Source organism: Mus caroli, chromosome 9 (assembly GCF_900094665.2).
Source record: "Mus caroli chromosome 9, CAROLI_EIJ_v1.1, whole genome shotgun sequence".
Lineage (NCBI taxonomy): Eukaryota > Metazoa > Chordata > Mammalia > Rodentia > Muridae > Mus > Mus caroli.
In genome coordinates this window covers 62,236,803-62,255,521 of record NC_034578.1, presented here as the reverse complement: position 1 = coordinate 62,255,521, position 18,719 = coordinate 62,236,803, and the positions used below count along the sequence as shown (strand labels likewise).

The 18,719-nt window shown below is 42.8% G+C and overlaps 1 protein-coding gene across 5 annotated transcripts in view; it reads right to left on the bottom strand.

Moving 5' to 3' along the window:
* Positions 1-1,776: 1,776 nt before the first annotated feature.
* The window catches only part of Dpp8 (dipeptidyl peptidase 8), a 53,021-nt gene continuing 36,078 nt past the window's right edge, over positions 1,777-18,719 (bottom strand). For 3 of the 5 annotated variants that reach the window (XM_021173428.2, XM_029481360.1, XM_021173429.2), the window contains 6 exons: positions 18,110-18,255; positions 9,977-10,123; positions 8,689-8,841; positions 6,534-6,676; positions 5,855-5,966; positions 1,777-3,687 (listed from right to left, as the gene is read on the bottom strand). In XM_021173428.2, the coding sequence (XP_021029087.1) occupies positions 3,565-3,687; positions 5,855-5,966; positions 6,534-6,676; positions 8,689-8,841; positions 9,977-10,123; positions 18,110-18,255 (824 nt within the window). In that variant the 3' untranslated portion in view covers positions 1,777-3,564. Of the gene's footprint in view, positions 3,688-5,854; positions 5,967-6,533; positions 6,677-8,688; positions 8,842-9,426; positions 9,617-9,976; positions 10,124-18,109; positions 18,256-18,719 lie in introns of those variants that run through there. The other 2 variants (XR_003837548.1, XM_029481361.1) reach the window with 2 other exon arrangements.

The following is an 18,719-nucleotide window of genomic DNA, read 5'->3' as shown; positions in this document are numbered from 1 at the left end:
ACGATTAAAAGCCGTGGGGCTGAAGAGGAGCCCCGTGCGCTTACTGGAGAGGCATGCAGGTCTGCACAGGTCAGTGCTGAGACAGCAGGCACTTTAAGTGCTTAACTCAAAGACTTCCACCCAACCCAATTTTGCTTAAAACAACATAAATTTGTATTAGGGTTACTCAAAACCAAACACACAAACACAGCTTCTGTGTCTGCAAGGGACTTGTAGAATGGTTGGGAGGGGAGATAGGAGAGGAGAGGTGGGGCTGGAAAGGCCAGTCGGGATGTTTCCAGTTCCTTCCATCTGCTGGGAGATGCTCTCACATACATAGTGTAGACTTGGCTGAGGCTCTGGTCTCACATCATGGAAGATGGGTTCCTGGGCTTATGCAAATGTTCTGTGTCCCTATCTCCCATGGCACCACGGAAGACATTCAACATAATGACTTAAATTAGCTTCAGATGTCACATACCCATCAGTACTGCTTCGTTAATAAGCATGCTTAGCATTTACTTAGAAAGGAAAAATTAACCATTTTTATGTGGCTTCCTTTAAAATGTTTTATAGGAATATATTAATAAATACTTCTTTAAAAACCCTATCTATCTTAACTATCACATAGCTACCATGAGGCAGGCCACAGATAGACCCTGGTTCTGAGTACTAACTGTGAGATCCTGGGTGTGTTTCTTTCTCTCTAGAACACAGGCTTGGTTTTTTTCTCCCTAGCAGATGAGGACACTGGGTTATGTTAAAGATTTGTTCCAGATGGAAAATGTATGATTCTGTAGCAATGGAAGCCTTGACTGGAATCCTCCCACCAGCAGAGAGAACTGTGTGGTAAAGGCAGGAAGCACCTGAACACACCCATGCGTGTGGCTCACGGTTTTAAAGGAACAAGCGTGCGTCGTGGCTTCATCTTTCTGTGTGAGGCTTTGGGGGGGCCAGGACTGGGAAAGGTCATCATGCCCAAATACATTCTCAGACTAGGGGCACGAAGAGTGCTTTGCATCACAGCTGAGCAGTTTCTTTGACTACTGTTATGGGTTCCTAACAACCAGCCACCATATAAGTCACCTGTTCTCTGACTGCGACTGCATTCTTTACAGAAAGTTTATAAAAGCAGCCTGCAGACCCGCCCTGAAGTGCCCAGGAAGCGCATCCTGCTAGAAATGTGCGCTCTGGTCTCCACCCAAACTGATGAGCTCATGCCTCTGAGAGCAGGTTCAAGACTCCGTTTCTTGTGCGTGGGGTCCTGGATGAACCCGAGAGTCCTGCTGCTGTGAACGTAAGAGTAGCTTGCTACCAAACCTGTGAAAACCCCACACTTTGGTCCTTACTGATGCTCTCTGGCTCCCACCACACTCAGACTTTCAGGGAGGTGTGTATCTTTCGCTGACATCCAGTCATGGAACAGTGTTAGAGTGGTTTCTGATTGCTCCAAATGACTGATGCCTTTCTCACTGGTGTTGAAAAGCAAGCCTGGTCAAGCCACCTTTCTCTAAGTGAGTCAAGTACTTTTCCTCGTAGAGAAGGAAGAAGGCATTTAAAAGGCAGTTGTAGATGCACTCCTGTGATACCCGGAGAGAAGGCAGAAAGAATCTAGGATAATTGAGGTTTTCTAAGATTTGTCTGCATAAAATAAGAGATGTCTCTGTACAAAGCAAATGGGTGGTTGGTGCTACTTCATGTCATGCCTACCTAGAATGTAAGAAGCAGCCCCAGGAGGCTAACTAGTCCAGCAATGCCACCCTCAACAGTCAAAATAGACATAAGTCATGGGGGAAATACTTTGTAGGGGGAGGAAAGTTACCCAAATCAGTTTAATTTAACTTGAAAAAATATAAACAAATTTTGGCACGGTAAAATGTCATAAGCATGAAAGTCAAAATAGATAGACAAAAAGAAAAGTGTGGGGTCTATCATACAACATAGACACACAGCTGGCAAACCCAGCCCTCCCTCCCCAGGACAGAAGCCCACAGTCACCTGCCATTTATCTCCAGGCTTCCCAAAGCATCCACCTCTACTCTGGCGGTCCCTGTCTTCACTGTGCTCTCTTGGAAAGGGACCTGATGTGGCAGTGAGAAAGAAACACAGTGACTTTTCTTGGAGTGATTTTTAAGTTATGGTAACTGTCTAAACACTGGGGTGTGATTAATGAGGGTCAAGCCCACAGGTGTCTGGCGGCAGTGGGACCCATCTAATACTGGAAGGCCCTAAGGGCAGATGCCAGCCAGCACTTGAAAGCTCATGCAACCCTTCATAGTCAAGCAGGAAGGCCGAAGCAGGAGAATGTTATGACCGAGTAACACAACTAACTTTTGATAGGCTTCCAACACAAAGAGTGCCATGGTTTGTCAGGGATCAGCTTACGGCAAAGAAGTGGTCTGGAAACCGTTTTATTTTAAGCTAGTGATATCTAAATTACATTCAAATAAAAAAAGTTAAAGTTTAGATTTGTAAGGTTTTTAAAGTTAAAAGGAAAAAAACAAAAAGCTGGAATTATAAAAGTAACCACTCCAAAGACTGACTGCCCCTGTAGCTGTCAAAGCTTGACCTCCTAGCTCTGGTTACATTTACCCTGGGTTTTCTCAGGAGTATTTATGGAGAAGCAGAGCCTTGCTACCTGGTCTTTCCTGGTCATTCCCTGCACCAGAGTCTCTCCCTTCCCACTGTGACCTTTTACCTCCTGGAAACTAGGGAACACTTTAATGAAGGAAAGGCCAAATGGAAACGGCACCATTATATTTTCAGAATACAAGTGAATGTGTACATATTCTGTTCCTAAAAGGAGAAAAAACTTGCCTGCTAATTTTCAAGCTCTCAAATAATTTGATTAAAAATGTTTTCCTTATAACTGTCAACATCTTGAGACTTGTGATTAAACTCATGCTACATAGTTACTTGCCTTTATGTAAAAGAAAACCCCACTCCATCACATCAAAGCAAAAGGAGAATTACTTAGACTAGATGCTGTTTAAATTGGTTAAAAAACTGGTCAGAGCCCAGCCAGGTAAGTATCTTTAGGAGGCCACTAGGTTATCCTTGAAAAATTATTAATGACTGGGAAAGTCATAAGCTTAATAGTATTTAGTTCATGACATGCTGGATACACCCCAAGTGACGAAGCATAAGCTATTCAATTAGACGTAAGTGCTATCAAATCCATAACTAGTCAGAGATCCTGGAATTGAACCAAACCAATCACTACTATCATCATATTTTAACAAACTCAGAGTATATGGTAAAGTCCACTAATTAAGTCCAAGAGGCTTATACTGCTAGTAAAGTGAAAGTAGGCTAGTCTGAATATGTGGCGCTGGTGCCTTGGTTCGCTCAGTCTCCTCAGGTGCTGTTCAATCCCTTGGGAACGTGTCACTCTGTTCTATGTGCATGGTCAAGGTATTAGAGTACTATCCAGGAACTGCAGATTTCTGCATGGCACCAAATTTACTTTCCGAAATAGATCTTATGTGGCAGGTACAAAAGTAGGTTCATCAACTCTGGCTTCTCTCTTGGCTAACCCTCTTTGTTTGGTTAGACAGTGGACACCAAGCTCTACATGAGTCAGGGTTATATCACTTTCAGAGCAGCAATACGCGATCCAAGGTTCTCCTGAAGGTAGTGGAGCAGGTGCAGTTCATAGTGTTCTCCAGACTCAGGAACTCTGATGCTGTGCCTCTCCTGAGGGTAGATCTTCACAACAAAGGGTAGAGGCAAGAAGAGGAAGTTTAGTGGTGCCCCTCTTCCAAGACTTTCTCAACACAGTTACTTATATATTGCTTTCTGAGGCTGGGTCTCATGTAGTCCAAGCTCACCATGCGGCTAAGGATAGCCTCAAACTCCAGATCCTCCTGGCCCTGGCTCCCATGCACTAAGACGTTTTCCAGAGGTTTTTAACTGGATTATCAATATGGAACAATGCCTCTCCGTGGTATCACATTAATACAGATTATCCTGGGGCTGGAGAGATGGCTCAGCAGGTCAGAGCACTGACTGTTCTTCCAGACGTCCTGAGTTCAAATCCCAGCAACCACATGGTGGCTCACAACCATCTGTAATGGGATCTGATGCCCTCTTCTGGTGTGTCTGAAGACAACTACAGTGTACTCATATAAATTTAAATTTTTTTCCACATTTATTTTATGTCTATGAACATTTTGTCTGTGTGTATGTATGAGTACCATGTGTGTATCTTTTTTTTTTTTTTTTTTAAGATTTATTTATTATATGTAAGTACACTGTAGCTGTCTTCAGATGCACCAGAAGAGGGCGTCAGATCTCATTACGGATGGTTGTGAGCCACCATGTGGTTGCTGGGATTTGAACTCAGGACCTTCGGAAGAGCAGTCGGTGCTCTTAACCACTGAGCCATGTCTCCAGCCCCCATGTGTGTATCTTACAGAGGGTTGTGAGCCATTGTGTTGATGCTGAGAACTGAACCCAGGTCCTCTGCAACTTACTGACATCCACCTGCTTCTCAGCCCTGAGCCATGGCTTCAGCTCAAGATCAAATGGATTTTTTTTTTTTTTTTTTTTTTTTTTTTTTTTTTTTTCAAGACAGAGTTTCTCTGTGTAGCCCTGGCTGTCCTGGAACTCACTCTGTAGACCAGGCTGGCCTCGAACTCAGAAATCCACCTGCCACTGTCTCCCATGTGCTGGGATTAAAGGCGTGTGCCACCACTGCCTGGCAAGATCAGATGGATTTTAATGTGACAGAGAATGAAAATTTTATAAATATGGCTTTAGCTTTCCACAAAAGCTAGTCATTCCTTCTGTTTAAACTTAATGTGGCCAAACTTTTCTTCATAAAGTTAAATGTATGTGTGTGTGTACACAGTACTGGTCTCTTTTGTTCCTTAAGATAATATGTTCATGAAAAATACTTTTCCTTTCCTTTTGATATTTCAGTTGATGTTTCTTTATTACACTATGAGACACTTGTCTGTAGTAGCATTTTTCAAGCCTTTTGATCTCAGAAGGCTTTACATACCCCAAGCTTGTCTGTTGTCTTGGGTTATGTCTTTATGTCTATCAGTATTTCTCACTGAGCACAGTGACACACGTAGGCTGAGTCAGGAGAATCAGTAGTTGGTGGCCCCCCTTCCAAAAAGGGGGAGATATATGGTGAGACCATTACTCAAAACTGTTTCATATGTAGCCAAGGCTGGCCTCAAGCTAGCAGCCTGTATCAGGTCCAGGATTACAGGGGTGTTTTTTGGGTGTGTGTGTGTGTGGGGGGGGAATGCATCTCTTGTAGCCTAGCCTTTAACTTGCTATGTAGCACTGTGCTTCTGATCCGCTTGTCTCCACCTCCTAAGAGCTGGGGTTACAGGTATGCAACACTCCGCTTGGCTAAAAGCAGTTCCTCTTAAAACCTCCTCCAAAATCTTTATTTACTTAGCATAAGGGAGCTATGAAAAAGAGTAACCCATTAATTTCTATTTGCATGACAATGTGAATGAAAACAAGACTAAAAGATCTTGTAAGCAGGTCTTTAAAAAAAATTATCTTTTGTGTGTGTGTCTGAGTATATCTAACTGCACCATTTGTATGTTAGAGTTCATGAAGACCAGAAGAGGCCACCATTTTTGGCCTATAGGCTGCCATTTTTGGCCTATAGGCTGAATGAACACAGATATGTAAGTCACATAATTGAATAGGCCTTTGGTTGATAGTTTTTATAGCTGATGATTTTTATTAGCTAAAGACTGGAAGTTATGCTTATTATTATTACTTCAGTGTTCTTAGGTAGAGTGCAGACACAGCCTGACACTCAGCCTTTTTCCTCATTTTGTTAGATTTCAGAGCAATGCTTCACTATTAATCACCATATTGAATTTGAAAATGCAGAACAACCCACCTGTAAGTCATATGGCTTTCCAGCCCTCACTAAAAAACTCAGCAATATACTGGTGTGTGCAAAGTGAACATTCTCATCCAAGAACCCATGTAAGAGGAGTAACCGGTTTGGTCTAGAGGAATAAAAATATCAGAATTAGGCAAGACAGAAGAGTGTGACGGCTGACCCGCACGTCCTTTAACCTACGGACAGCGCTGTCTCTGTTTCCAGTCCTAAACCTACGAGATCAGAAGCCACATGGAGTGACTAGAAAGGAGAGATGGTCAGCGTCTGAGTAACGCTACGAGTTCCTAGAACACGTTTGTGAAAACACTAAGCTGACAGACTTGCTTCCACTCTGACACAATTAGGGACTTAATTTCTTTCAGCGTAAGCAACTGCTTCAAATATAAAGATAAATAAACAAACATAACTATACTTTAGAAATTCTCCCAATATGGTCTCTGAATTAGTCTTTAATTTGGCTCTGAGTGCTACTCTAGACGGTTTAGCAGCTAGTAGTAAAACACTTGTCTATGCAATGGTTTGGGCTCAATCCCCAGTACTGAGGAAGAAAATAATTTTTTAGTATTTATAAAACATTCATTTTAATTTTCAGCATTTAGTTTGTATCATTATCCTGAAAGTTGTTAAAACACCACTTAAAATGGACAGCCTTAACTGTAAAGCAGGAACTTACTCTGAGGGGAACTTCTCCGCTTGCATGGCCACAGAGCCTAAGTAGTAGCCCTGTTCGTTCTGGTCAGGGTGACCCATATAGCGCTCCGTGTATCCTGTATCATAGAAGATCCACAGAGTGACTGGGGCCCCAGCAATAGCAACCTGCGTATGAGAACACGGACAGTCAGGTGTGTCCCAGAAAAGAGGGCTAGCAAAGGTAACTTACAACTGCAAATGTATAAGCTAAAATTATCCTCGCCATGCTTTAGTCCTACTACTGGGCAACATCTCAGGACAGGCAGAAGCCTGAAGTCGGGTGCCAAGGTCACAAATCTGATACTCCATGAGTCACGAAGCTTTGTGCCCCACAGGCACACTCTGCACCATGCCCTGAAACTGGGGCAGCTGAAATATACACCATGAGTTCCTTTATCCAAAGCAGACACTGAACCAGACATCCTTGAGAAGCCATCCCGCCCTGGGAACAGGTGGGAACTGCCACCTACCTCATCTACAGAAAGCACACACTGTCACATTGCTGCTTCCTTTTAGCTTTTTTCCCTTAAGCAATACAGAATTTAAAATGATGGAGTATATGTAAATAAAACATTTGATTTTAAAGCTTCTATGTAGTTTTCTATTTAGATATTTTAATGAATGTCCTTTGTTTTACAGATAGTGTTTCAGTAGGTAGCCCAGGCTAGCCTCGTGTTGGCAACTCTTCTGCTGCTCTGTCTGCTGCAGGCCCCAGGATGACAGGTGCATGCCACGATGCCTGGCTCTTTGGTTCTAATAATTACTTCCCGTAAACAGGGCAGAGTGTAATCCCAGCCCTCAGAAGGTGCAGGCAGAAGGATTAGAAGTTCAGATTATCTTTAGCCATACAATAAGTTAGAGAGGCCAGCTTGTCTTCTTTTTTTTTTGGTTTTTTGTTTTTTGAGACAGGGTTTCTCTGTGTAGCCCTGGCTGTCCTGGAACTCACTCTGTGGATCAGGCTGACCCCTAACTCAGAAATCCGCCTGCCTCTGCCTCCCGAGTGCTGGGATTAAGGGCATGCGCCACCACTGCCTGGCTTCAGCTTGTCTTAAACAAACCACAAAACAAAAAATAAAAAAAAATGATCATTGTGAAGAACTATATTACTAATATAAAAATTACTACTCTTAATTTGTATTTTTGCTAATTTTTTTTTTACACTTAACTATCTAGCTACCTATGTGCATGGTCATACTCAGTTTGTTCTTCCACTGTGTGGGCACTGAACTCAGTGTCAGGCTTGGTGGCGGGCACTTTACTTGCCAGGCCATCTCACTACATCCTGCCTTTCTTTTTGTAACATTAAAAAAAGTGAGCCTTTTATACGAGCATGTGTGTATTTGCATGGGTGCACACGTTAGGGGCATGGCTGCAGAGGTCAAGGACAACCTTGCAGAGTTGGTGGCTCTTTCCTCTCACTACCTGAGTCTCAAGGATCAAACCCAGGTTGTCAGGCTTGGCCTTAGGCACCCTTGCAGGGTCAGCTCATCTACCCACTCATTACTATTTTCTTAGTAATATCATCTTTCTATAACCTTTTTAGTATAAAATTCTAAGAATCTGAAGAATTCTAAGCATGTAAATATTCAGTTCACTTCCCATGATTTGTTTAGGACCCTGTGCTGGACACAGATGGACTTAACTGTTAAGGACTGTTAGCTGTTGAGGATAGACCAGAGCATAGGACAAAGATGTACTTTAGTAATTAAACAAGTAGTACGATCCAGTAACTGTGTGTGTGTTTTTACTAGTCATGACTTTTAATCTTTGGCATGTATAAGTAGTTAAAAATTGGTGCTCAGGCTGACAAGTGTTTAAAAAGCTATATTAACACAAAAGGTACATTTCCCATGTTGTAAAACACAAACTCAACATTCTACAATATTGGCAATACCATGAGCCTTCAAAACTATTACTACTTCCAGGTGTCTTCGATTAACAGAATTCTATCTAATTACAAAAACAAACAGAGCTGGGTGGTGGTGGTGAACAACTTTAATCCCAGCATGTGGGAGGCAGAGGCAGGGAAATCTTTGAGTTCAAGGCCAGCCTGGGCTATACAGAGAAACTCTGCCTAAAAAAAGCCGAAATCAAGAAAACAAACAAGCAAAAACTGAAATACAACAACAGCTACGTACCCGGAAGATATCCGACCTCTGCATTAATGCCATCAGGGAGAGGTAGCCACCATAGGACCAGCCGTGGATGCCCACTCGATCCAAGTCAATGAAGTCATACTGAGATGCTAGGTACTGGAGTCCTTCCACTTGATCATCGATTTCTATTTGACCCTGTCAAAAAGGGGGAAGCTCACTGGCTCTGATGTACACTAGTCTTAGAGAATTCTTTTTAATGCTGCTTCATGTTTTTACTAAAAATTCCTGGAGAGTTTCTCTTTTCAGATTAGAGTTTAATTAACAAGTAATATTCTATTTTGCCTCAGGAAATGTAAAGTAAAAATGCTTCTATAGGTAAGGACCTGCTACTCCTCCTACTACGCTGGCTGATGGGGGTTTAGTCCCCAGGCCTTTCCTGTCATTGCCCACACTGTCCCTAGCTACAGCGTGTCTCCCACTCGTTTGTTCTGTTGTCTGCTAAGAGGCCAGCAACTTCCTTGTAACAAGCCTTCCTCTATCCAATTTTTTTCAGCCCCTTTAAGAGATTAATTTTACTTCTCCTTTTAGCACTTAAGTGCAACAAAACAGGGGGCATTACCCCTGAGGCCCTAACTTCCTCTTTTCCAGCATGTTACCTCTAGCAAAGCTCTGGACGGCTTAGTTCCTGCCAGTACCACCCAGGGTATCACCTGGCCTGCCAGTGCACACAGTCTTGCTTCACTGAGCCAAAACCAAAAAATAAAACAACCAAAAACTTACATGAGAATACAACATAAGGTCAAAGAACTGTCTGTGGGAGAGCATCCCATGTCTTACTCAGCATGTCCAACACACTGGCAACCACAGGGACTGCCTTACAGTGCAAAAGGAACATCGGCCTGTCTGTCATCAGTTCCCAAAGCAGCAGAAAGGACCTGGGGCATCTCTAAAAAGTAGCATTTAAAGCTTCCTGCAGAGAGAAAGAGGCTTGTCACAAGGAAGGAACTAACCAGTCGGTTTCCCTCTTCACAGAGGACAGAACAAATCTCAATTATTTCTTAGCTATATATGGTCTCTGCAAGCTAGATGGGGCTGCTTTGTAGGGAGGTGCGGGTACAACTTAGAAGAGTATTTTTGTGCAGAAGTGGTTCTACCTCAGCTCCTGGGCATTACATACAGGTAACCAGGAGTGAGTATAGTGTAAACCCAACTGTGCCTTCCTTCCCACTGCTCAATTCTAACGTGTGCTCCCTCATTCTGTCACTTAGATCCTCCCCCAACTCAAAGAAAATGAAAACATTTGAAAAGAAAGTGCTCTATGTTCACACACCATTTTATATTTAAAGGCGCCTTCAAATTTAAGTCCTCGGTGACAGGATCCCCTGTTGTCTATCACCACAACCACATAACCCAGGGAGGCCAGGGTGTTCAGGCGGAAATACTTGACTCCTTTAAACCGATTGTTCACCAGCTGCACCTGGAAGAGAGGCACATCTTGAGTGAAGTTGCATGGCAGCATACAGAGCATGAGAGGGGGATCCACGGCGAGGCGAGCACCAGGAAGCTGAGCTTCCTATCATCTTCCTGTTGAAGCGTAAGTGTGACAGGATCCACTTTTAAACGGACTCTCCTCTAGGCATGTTTGTGTTGCTCACACTTAGTCTCACACTTAGAGCTTCATGGCAAATACCAAACACTGCAGACTTCATTCCAGCTCAGATAATTAAGATTTAAGTAAGGTAAGATAATCCACCCCACAGAGAAAGTTGCCGAATTATCTACACCAAAGAATATGTCACTCAAATAACAGTGACAAGGACAATTAAGACCATCTTCTCGCCCCACTTGTCTCTTCTGGAGTTGTTGCTGAGTGACAGCGAGGAGATGTGGCATTCTAATGAACACTGTTATCAGTCCGGTTATCTCATTCATGTTACACAAATTAGTGTAAAAGTATGATTTTTAAATCACTTTATCACCCTAGAGACTACCCTTCAAAGTGACAGAGAGAGAGAGACTGCATCTGGGGCTGTACTAGAAAAGGAGCTGTAGCTACAGAGAGGAGGAGTGAGCCACACCCTGCATGCTCATGTTTCAGTCAGCTCAGGGCACTCATGAAGTGGTGGTCTCGTGGGATCACAACGGAGCTGAAAATGTCTAATGACAGCACAGCTGGCGTGATGCGGTGCATTTCTCCTGGGTTTGGGGCACTGTTAGTGTAAACAAGCTATTGCACTGCCAGGGTTCTGAGCCGTACTGAACAATGGCTGGTAACAGATGACTAGATTACTGGTGGGTGGGTGTGGTAGCTGGGATTGAACCAAGGGCCCTACATTTGTTAAGCAATGCTTACCACTGAGTTACAGCCTCAGGTCCTGGTTTTGTTTTGTTTTGTTTGTTTGTTTTGAGATCGGGTGTCCCTGTATAGCCCTGGCTGTCCTAGAATTCGATCTGTAGACCAGGCTTTTCTTGAAACCACATAGATCTGTCTGTCTCTACTTTCCTCCACCCCACTTGGGATCAAAAGCATAGCCCACCACCACCACTACCACCACCACCCAGCCCTCAGGTCCCTTCTTATTTTTAGTCTAAGTTGTCAAGGCTGGACTTTAACTTATTCAGTAAGTGAGTCAGGTTTTGAACTTGCAATTTTCCTGTTTCTGCCTCCCAGCTCCACCAAAGCTGAGATTACAGGGGTGTACCACCAGGCTCATACTATTTTTTTTAATTCATTATTTGGAGCTCCTGCTAATGCTAATGAAGAGAGTTTAGAGGTATTTGTGTTGCCCAGTCATGGATTGAATAATTAGTATGCAGAAGGTCCTGGGTTCATGCTTGGTATCATACACACAAGAAGGTTCATCTTAGAACACTGGGGCTCCACTGCAGCAGCCTACACGTCTGTATGCTTGTTGCATGTCACCACTGCATGAAGGTTTGTATAAGCATATACTTTATGATGCCTGTCTAATGACCAGATAGCCTAGTGACATTTACCAGAAAGTTCCTGGGTTGTAAAGCAACATGAGACTGTAGTTAGTAGTTCTGAACACTAAGATAGACATTAAAAAGAGGTTCTGAGAAAAATGAGGAGCCAGGCAGTGGTGGCGCATGCCTTTAATCCCAGCTCTTGGGAGGCAGAGGCAGGCAGATCCTAGCCTATAAAGTGAGTTCTAGGCCAGCCAGGACTACACATTGAGACCATATCTCAAATAGAGAAAAAAAAGGGGATGGAGAGATGGCTTCCTGGGGAAAAAGCTGCCTGCATAAGTCAGGTGATCTGAGTTCGATTTCTAGAACCCATCAACAGTAGGAGAGAACTGCAGAGTTGTCCTCTCGTCTCCACATGCATGCTGTAGCACACCACCTCCCTACATTATGTGTGCACACATATAAACCCAAACTAATGAGAGGGCTGAGGAGGGCAGGGGTACCAAAGTCGATAGCTTGAGCTACTAAGGAGGTTGAGTCAGGAAACCCACTTAAGCCTGAATTCTGGCTAGCCTGGGGCATAAAGTAAGACCTCATCTCAAAACCTATAAAAAGCCCCTAGATCATGGGGTACCGCATAAATATAAGCAATTATTACATTAGTTTAAAAACAGATGAGGGCAGACTCTACTGAAGCAGCTGTGCCCCTCCTTGCCTTCTGTACCGTGTGAGGTTCTGCTCACATGGAGGTACTGACCCAGAGCTCCTGCCAACTCAGGAGTTTGTGTATTCCCCCCTATACTACCATGTACCTACATGCTGTGAAATGTCCATTCAAGTATTGAATTTTTAAAAAAGATTTATTTATTTTATGTATATAAGTACACTGTAGCTGTACAGATGGTTGTGAGCCATCATGTGGTTGCTGAGAATTGAACTCAGGACCTCTGCTTGCTCTGGGCCACTCACTCCAGGCCTGCCCAAAGATTTATTTATTATTATATGTAAGTACACCTTAGCTGTCTTCAGATGCACCAGAAGAGGGCGTCAGATCTCATTACGGATGGTTATAAGCCACCATGTGGTTGCTGGGAATTGAACTCAGAACCTTCGGAAGAGCAGTCTGTATTCTTAACTGCTGAGCCATCTCTCCAGCCCCAAGTATTTAGTTTTTTAAAACTCAGTTATTAGCACACACAAGCAGCATTAACTGGACTCATGGTTATTAATAATAAAATGAGGAGCTGGTGGTGGTGGTGCACGACTTTATTGGGAGGCAGAGGCGGGAGGATTTCTGAGTTCGAGGCCAGCCTGGTCTATAGAGTGAGTTCCAGGACAGCCAGGGCTACAGAGAAACCCTGTCTCAAAAACAAGCAAGCAAAAATGTATTATTATTACTGTGGGGTATGCATGTGTATAGTAACTATCCATGAAAGCATCTGTGGGGGAGGGGACAATTTTGGGACTCATGGTTCAGGAAATCTAAGACTGTCAGGCTTGCATGTGTGGCAAACTCATCAACCTGCTGAGCCATCTTCCTGGTTGAAAGGCTTGCTTTCTCTCTCTTTCTTTCTTTCTCTTTTTCTTTCTCTCTTTTTTCTTTTCTTTTCTTTTCTTTTTTCTTTCTTCTTTCTTTCTTTCTTTCTTTCTTTCTTTCTTTCTTTCTTTCTTTCTTTCTTTCTTTCTTTCTTTCTTTCACAACAGGGTCTTAATATGTAGACCAGGCTGAAGATCAATCTGAACAAAGGTGTGAGTCACTACACTCACCTGTTAAAGGTTTTAATTTTTGTGACATCCAATTTGCTAGTTTTTCTATTAAAATGGTGGGAAGAACTGAGTGTGGTTAAGCGGTGTGAGAGAGAAGGGAAGGGTGCAAGAGATCACCCTGCCCTGTCTGTGCTGTGTCTAAGCATATTCTAACAGCTGTCAAAATGGCCTTTCTACTTTTAGTCTCATGCTCCATAGTCTGTCTATTCAGGCAGAAAGAGTGATATCTTCAAAATGTGAGATATGACTGTTACTTAGCTCCTTCCTACTTTTACTATCCTTCACAATAGATGGATGGGTGGACAGATGGATGGATGGGCGGGTGGGTGGGTTGATGAACAGACAGACAGGCAGACAGATGGATGAATAGATAAGATAAAAGCCACCGCACCCTTCACCCTCACCCCATGCCCTTTGGTACTGGGAGCTGAATCTAATCTCACAAATGCCAGGCCAGTATTCTTCCACTGAGCTGAGGTGAGGCTTAGCCCAAGATGGCCTCTGTGGCCTTTATGACCTTAGATTATGTGGATGTTGGGTAGATTATGTAGGCCTTGGGTGATCTGAGTCTATTGCTACCCTTTCTACTGTGAGCTAAGCCCCATCCTACACCAATAGTATCAAAGGGGTTCTTATTCTAGGAACTTGCTTATTATTCCTTCTACATGGAAGAAGGCTTAACAGAAGTCATTTCTTCTCACTGTGTGTAAAATAGGACCTCCACTTCTATTTTTGGAATGAATGAATATAAAATGGAGATAAGGAATCTTAGCAATAGGAACTGGGTGGGTAAAAGTCTTTTTAAAGGAGATACCAGATAAAGAATTGCAAGGCTGTGGTGGTGTGAATGAGAGTGGCCCCCACAGGCTCATATTTGAGTGCTTGGTCTCCGTTCTCTTTCACCACATGGGTCCCTGAGATAGAACTCAGGTTGTCAGGCTCATATTTGAGTGCTTGGTCCCCAGTTGGCGGAACTGTTTGAAAGGACTAGGAAATCTGGCTTTTTTGGAGGAGGTGTGTCACTGGGAGTCACTTTGAGACTTTAAAAGCCCATGGCATTCCCAGATAACCTTCTCTCTGTCTTTTCCTATGGATCATGATGTAAGCTCTTAGCTACAGCTCCAATGCCTACCTACCTTCCTGCCTGCCCACCGCCTGCCGGGATGTTCCCCACCATGATTCACCCTCTGAAATTCTAAGCAAGCACCCAATGATATGGGTTATTTTATAAACTGTCTTGGTTATGGCTTTGTCATAGCAGTAGAAGAGAAAGACAGAGGCACAGAACACATTATAAGCAGTTCATGACCTCACTTCTTTCCTTGTTACAAAGACAGCCTCAGTTGTCTGATATAGACACTCAGCCCCCAGTGACAGGCTTGCCTTTGCAATCTGGAGGCCTTTTGCTTCTCCAAGAAGAGATCTGAGAATACCTGGCAACCCAAACAATCTTCTTCAGAAACAATTCTCCAAACTCCAATGCTATCATCTAGCTTCATCTGTTTTAAAACATTTTACACTTTATAAATATATGACATATATGCAGGCACACAAACATATATATAATATGTATAGGCAGATTGTCTATATTTATTTGTGTGTGTGTGTGTGTGTGTGAGAGAGAGAGAGAGTACATAGACAGGTCAGGGGGCAACTTGAAGGAGTCAGTTCTCTTTCACCACATGGGTCCCTGAGATAGAACTCAGATTGTCTGGCTTGGCAGCAAATGCCTTTTATTAAATAAGCATCTTCTTGGTCCACCCAGTCTGTTCTCACTTCTATTGGTACAAAAATATCTGTCACATTTTAAAGAATATGAGTACTTGTTAAATAAATATTTATGTATTGCTGGGCATGTTGGCTTATACTTGTAATCCCAGCAGTCAAGAGGCAGAAGCAGGTAGATAACTGCAAGTTTGAGGTTACCTTGGTCTACAGGAAAAACTCAACATTAGCCAGGATATATATATATATCAAGATCCCCGTCCCAAACAAACGAACATCTCTCCTCATTTATTCATTCATTCAGTCTCCTTCAGTGCTAGGTCTCAAACCCAGGCCTGTGGAGAAGCATCCAACCACTGAGCTAGACTCTCGGCCCCTGACTTCACTTTTCTCTGAACTCAGCCATTGTAGCAGGTGTTAGCTTCCTAATTAATTAAACAAACAAACAAACAAACAAACAAACTGTTAAACAAACAAAAAATCGCTCTTCTCTCTCTGTGTATGTGGGTGTGTGCACAGGTCAGAAGAGGGAGTTCATTGATTCTACCATGTGACGTGGAATGAGCTCTGGACCTGTTGTACCATCTTGTTGGCCCCATTTCCCCTTTTTGTTTTTCGAGACAGGTTTTCTCTGTAGACCAGGGTGGCCTCAAACTCAGGGATCCACCTTCCTCTGCCTGAAGTGTTGGAACTAGAGGAGTACACCACCAAAGCCTAGCTCATATCTAATATTTTGTGTGCTGTATATGCCATGATGTGTGTGTAGCAGTCAGAGGACTAGTTCCTGAAGCTGGATCCTTCTTTCCCCCACACGGGCCCTAGAAGCTGAACTTGGACTGTAATCTTGGCAACAAGTGCCTTTGCCCCCTGATCCATCTCACTGGCTCTCATTTTCTGTTTTTACTGTATTGTATTTATTTATCCATCCATCTTTTATCAGGTCCTGGGTTGCTTCTAGCTCCTGGCCAGTGCATAAATGGGTATATAAATAGCCTTTCCTGTATCTGGTCTCACTTCTTTTGGGCATGAATGCACAGGTGAAAAGGTGATTGATTCTGCATTTGGTTTTCTGAGGAGCCACCATGCTATCTGTGTGTGGCCACATCACTCTATGTTCCACCAACACTGGACCAGGGGTCCGATTTCTCCACATGTTGCCTACACAGTCCCCCTTAACAGCCTCCTAATGGATATGGACGGTGATACCCACTGTGGTTCTTGGCTGCATTTCCCTGATGGTTAATGATAACAGGCATCTTTTCACGTGGCTAAATTTTTAAAATAAATTACTCACATTAAGAAGTCTTAAAATCTAGTTTTGATGTTAAGTCGTATAAAGCTCATATGTCCTTGACAGTATTTGTTACTTTCTACTTTCTTGGTTTTTTTTTTTTAATGTTTATTTTATGTATATGAATACACTGTAGTTATCTTCAGACACACCAGAAGAGGGCATCGGATCCTATTACAGATGGTTATGAGCCACCATGTGGTTGCTAGGAATCGAACTCAGGACCTCTGGAAGAGCAAGTAGCCAGTGCTCTTATCTACTGAGCCATCTCTCCAGCCCTGCTTTCTTGTTTTTATGTGTGTATGTTTTATTGTTGTGGGTTGTTTTTCTTGATTTTTCTCAAAACAGGGTCTCATGTATCCCTAGTTGTCCCGAACAGTTTGTGTTGAACTCAGAGATTTGCCCGCCTGTTTCCCATTAAAGTCATACACCATCACAGCCAACTAAATTTCATATTTAAAAAAAATTTTTTTAAAGATTTATTTATTTTATGTATATGAGTGCTGTATCTGCATGTATACCTGCATTCCAGAAGAGGGCATCAGCTACCATGTGGTGGCTGAGAATTGAACTCTAAACTACTAAGCTATCTTTCCAGTCCAAAAATTTCCTATTTTTAGCAGAAGCCTAATTTACATTGCTCCTGATGTATGCCAATAGCTATAATGCGGGCTATGACTATTTTGCTTACTAAACATACTTAATCACAGCAAGTGATTTAACATAATTAATATACAGCATAATACTGCTCACTATCTGGAGAGTTAATAGCTGTGTTAGTTTATTTTTACCTTATTTTCTGTACAATATGAGGTTTAGATGTATCAGAGAGTAAATAATTGAATGCAATTATAAAGGATATTACTGAGTCCAAGAATGGCATTATAAACATGCTATAATCATATTCTAATTTATTGAAAGATTCAATGGAAAATCCATATAAGCAGGCATAAATATCTTATTTTCAATTTTAATTTACTTTTGTGGTGCTGGGAACTGTACCTGAAGCAAAAGGAAGCACTGAAAAGACTGACCACCAGTCAGTCCCCACTGGCAAGGCTCTGTTTATCAACAGCAATCGCGTGCTAGTGTTCTGTACTCACGGTGCAGAGATCAGAGAAGGATGCTTCTGGTGTCCCGGTCTATCACTATTTTGCCTTATTCCTTTAAGAAAGGGGTCTCTCATTGAGCCTGGAGTCAGGGGAACCTAGCGATGATCCTCCTGCCGGCACCCCCACGGCACCCCCACAGGATGAGGATTCCAGGCACACAAACACATCCAGCTTTTCACCTGACATGCGGGCTGGGATTACAACTCTTGCTTGCACAGCCAATGTTCTGACATCTCGCTGGTGGGATTTAGTCTTCCTGCTGCTGCCTCTCAAGGGCTGAGATTATAAATGTGTATCACCATGTCCAGCCTTAAATTCTATCTTAACTATCTAGACATTAAAAACCAAAACAAAAAACAAAAATCACAGCTGGAGAGATGGCTAAGAGCACGTGCTGCTCTTCCAGAGGCCTCAGGTTCTATTCCCAGCACCCACATGGAAGCTCACAATGTCTGTAACTACAGTTCCAGGGGATCTGACACTCTCTTCTGAACTCTGCAGGCATCAGGTAGGCACATGATGCACAGACATGCATGCAGAAAGAAATACTCATACACATAAAATAAAAATCACCTAAAAATATATGTATGTATGTATGTATGTATGTATATATATTTATATGAGTTTATATACTCACCTGGGGACCACCATATATGAATAACACAGTGGGGTATTTCTTTCCAGGTTGTAGGTCATGAGGCTTATACAACATTCCATACAGTGTAAATCCAGTAGTACTTTCAAAAGAAAAAATTTCTGGAGGGGTGTAGTCAGGAAGAGGACCTATGGGTAGCAACAGAGCCATAAAGAAGTTCTCAGAGGAACCGTGCAACCTGAAGTCCAAGAAGGAAGTTTCAAGACTCAGTTCCCCACCCACCAACAACTACTCTCCCTCTCTCAGGTAAGACAAGCAGTAAGCAGGCATTTCAAAGCAAAACCAATCAAGACCAAGCTGTCTTTTTCAGATGCAGACGCACAGAGTTTTGCATAGCCCTTGGAGCCTAGGTGGTGTTTATGTATAGAATTAAATATATGGTGCCAAGTTCAGTCTTCACTTATGGGTGGTGAAACCACACCCTGACCAGCAACAGGCAAGTATTTCAAGAAAGCTGTGGGCAATGACAAGAATCATATATTTAACTTAGTCCTCCCCAGTCTTCAGCTCACGAAGGCCTGTGCACAGTGAGGTCACATTAGGCAGAGGTTATTAGCATTTTGCCAGCTGTATTCTGAACTTTATTATTATT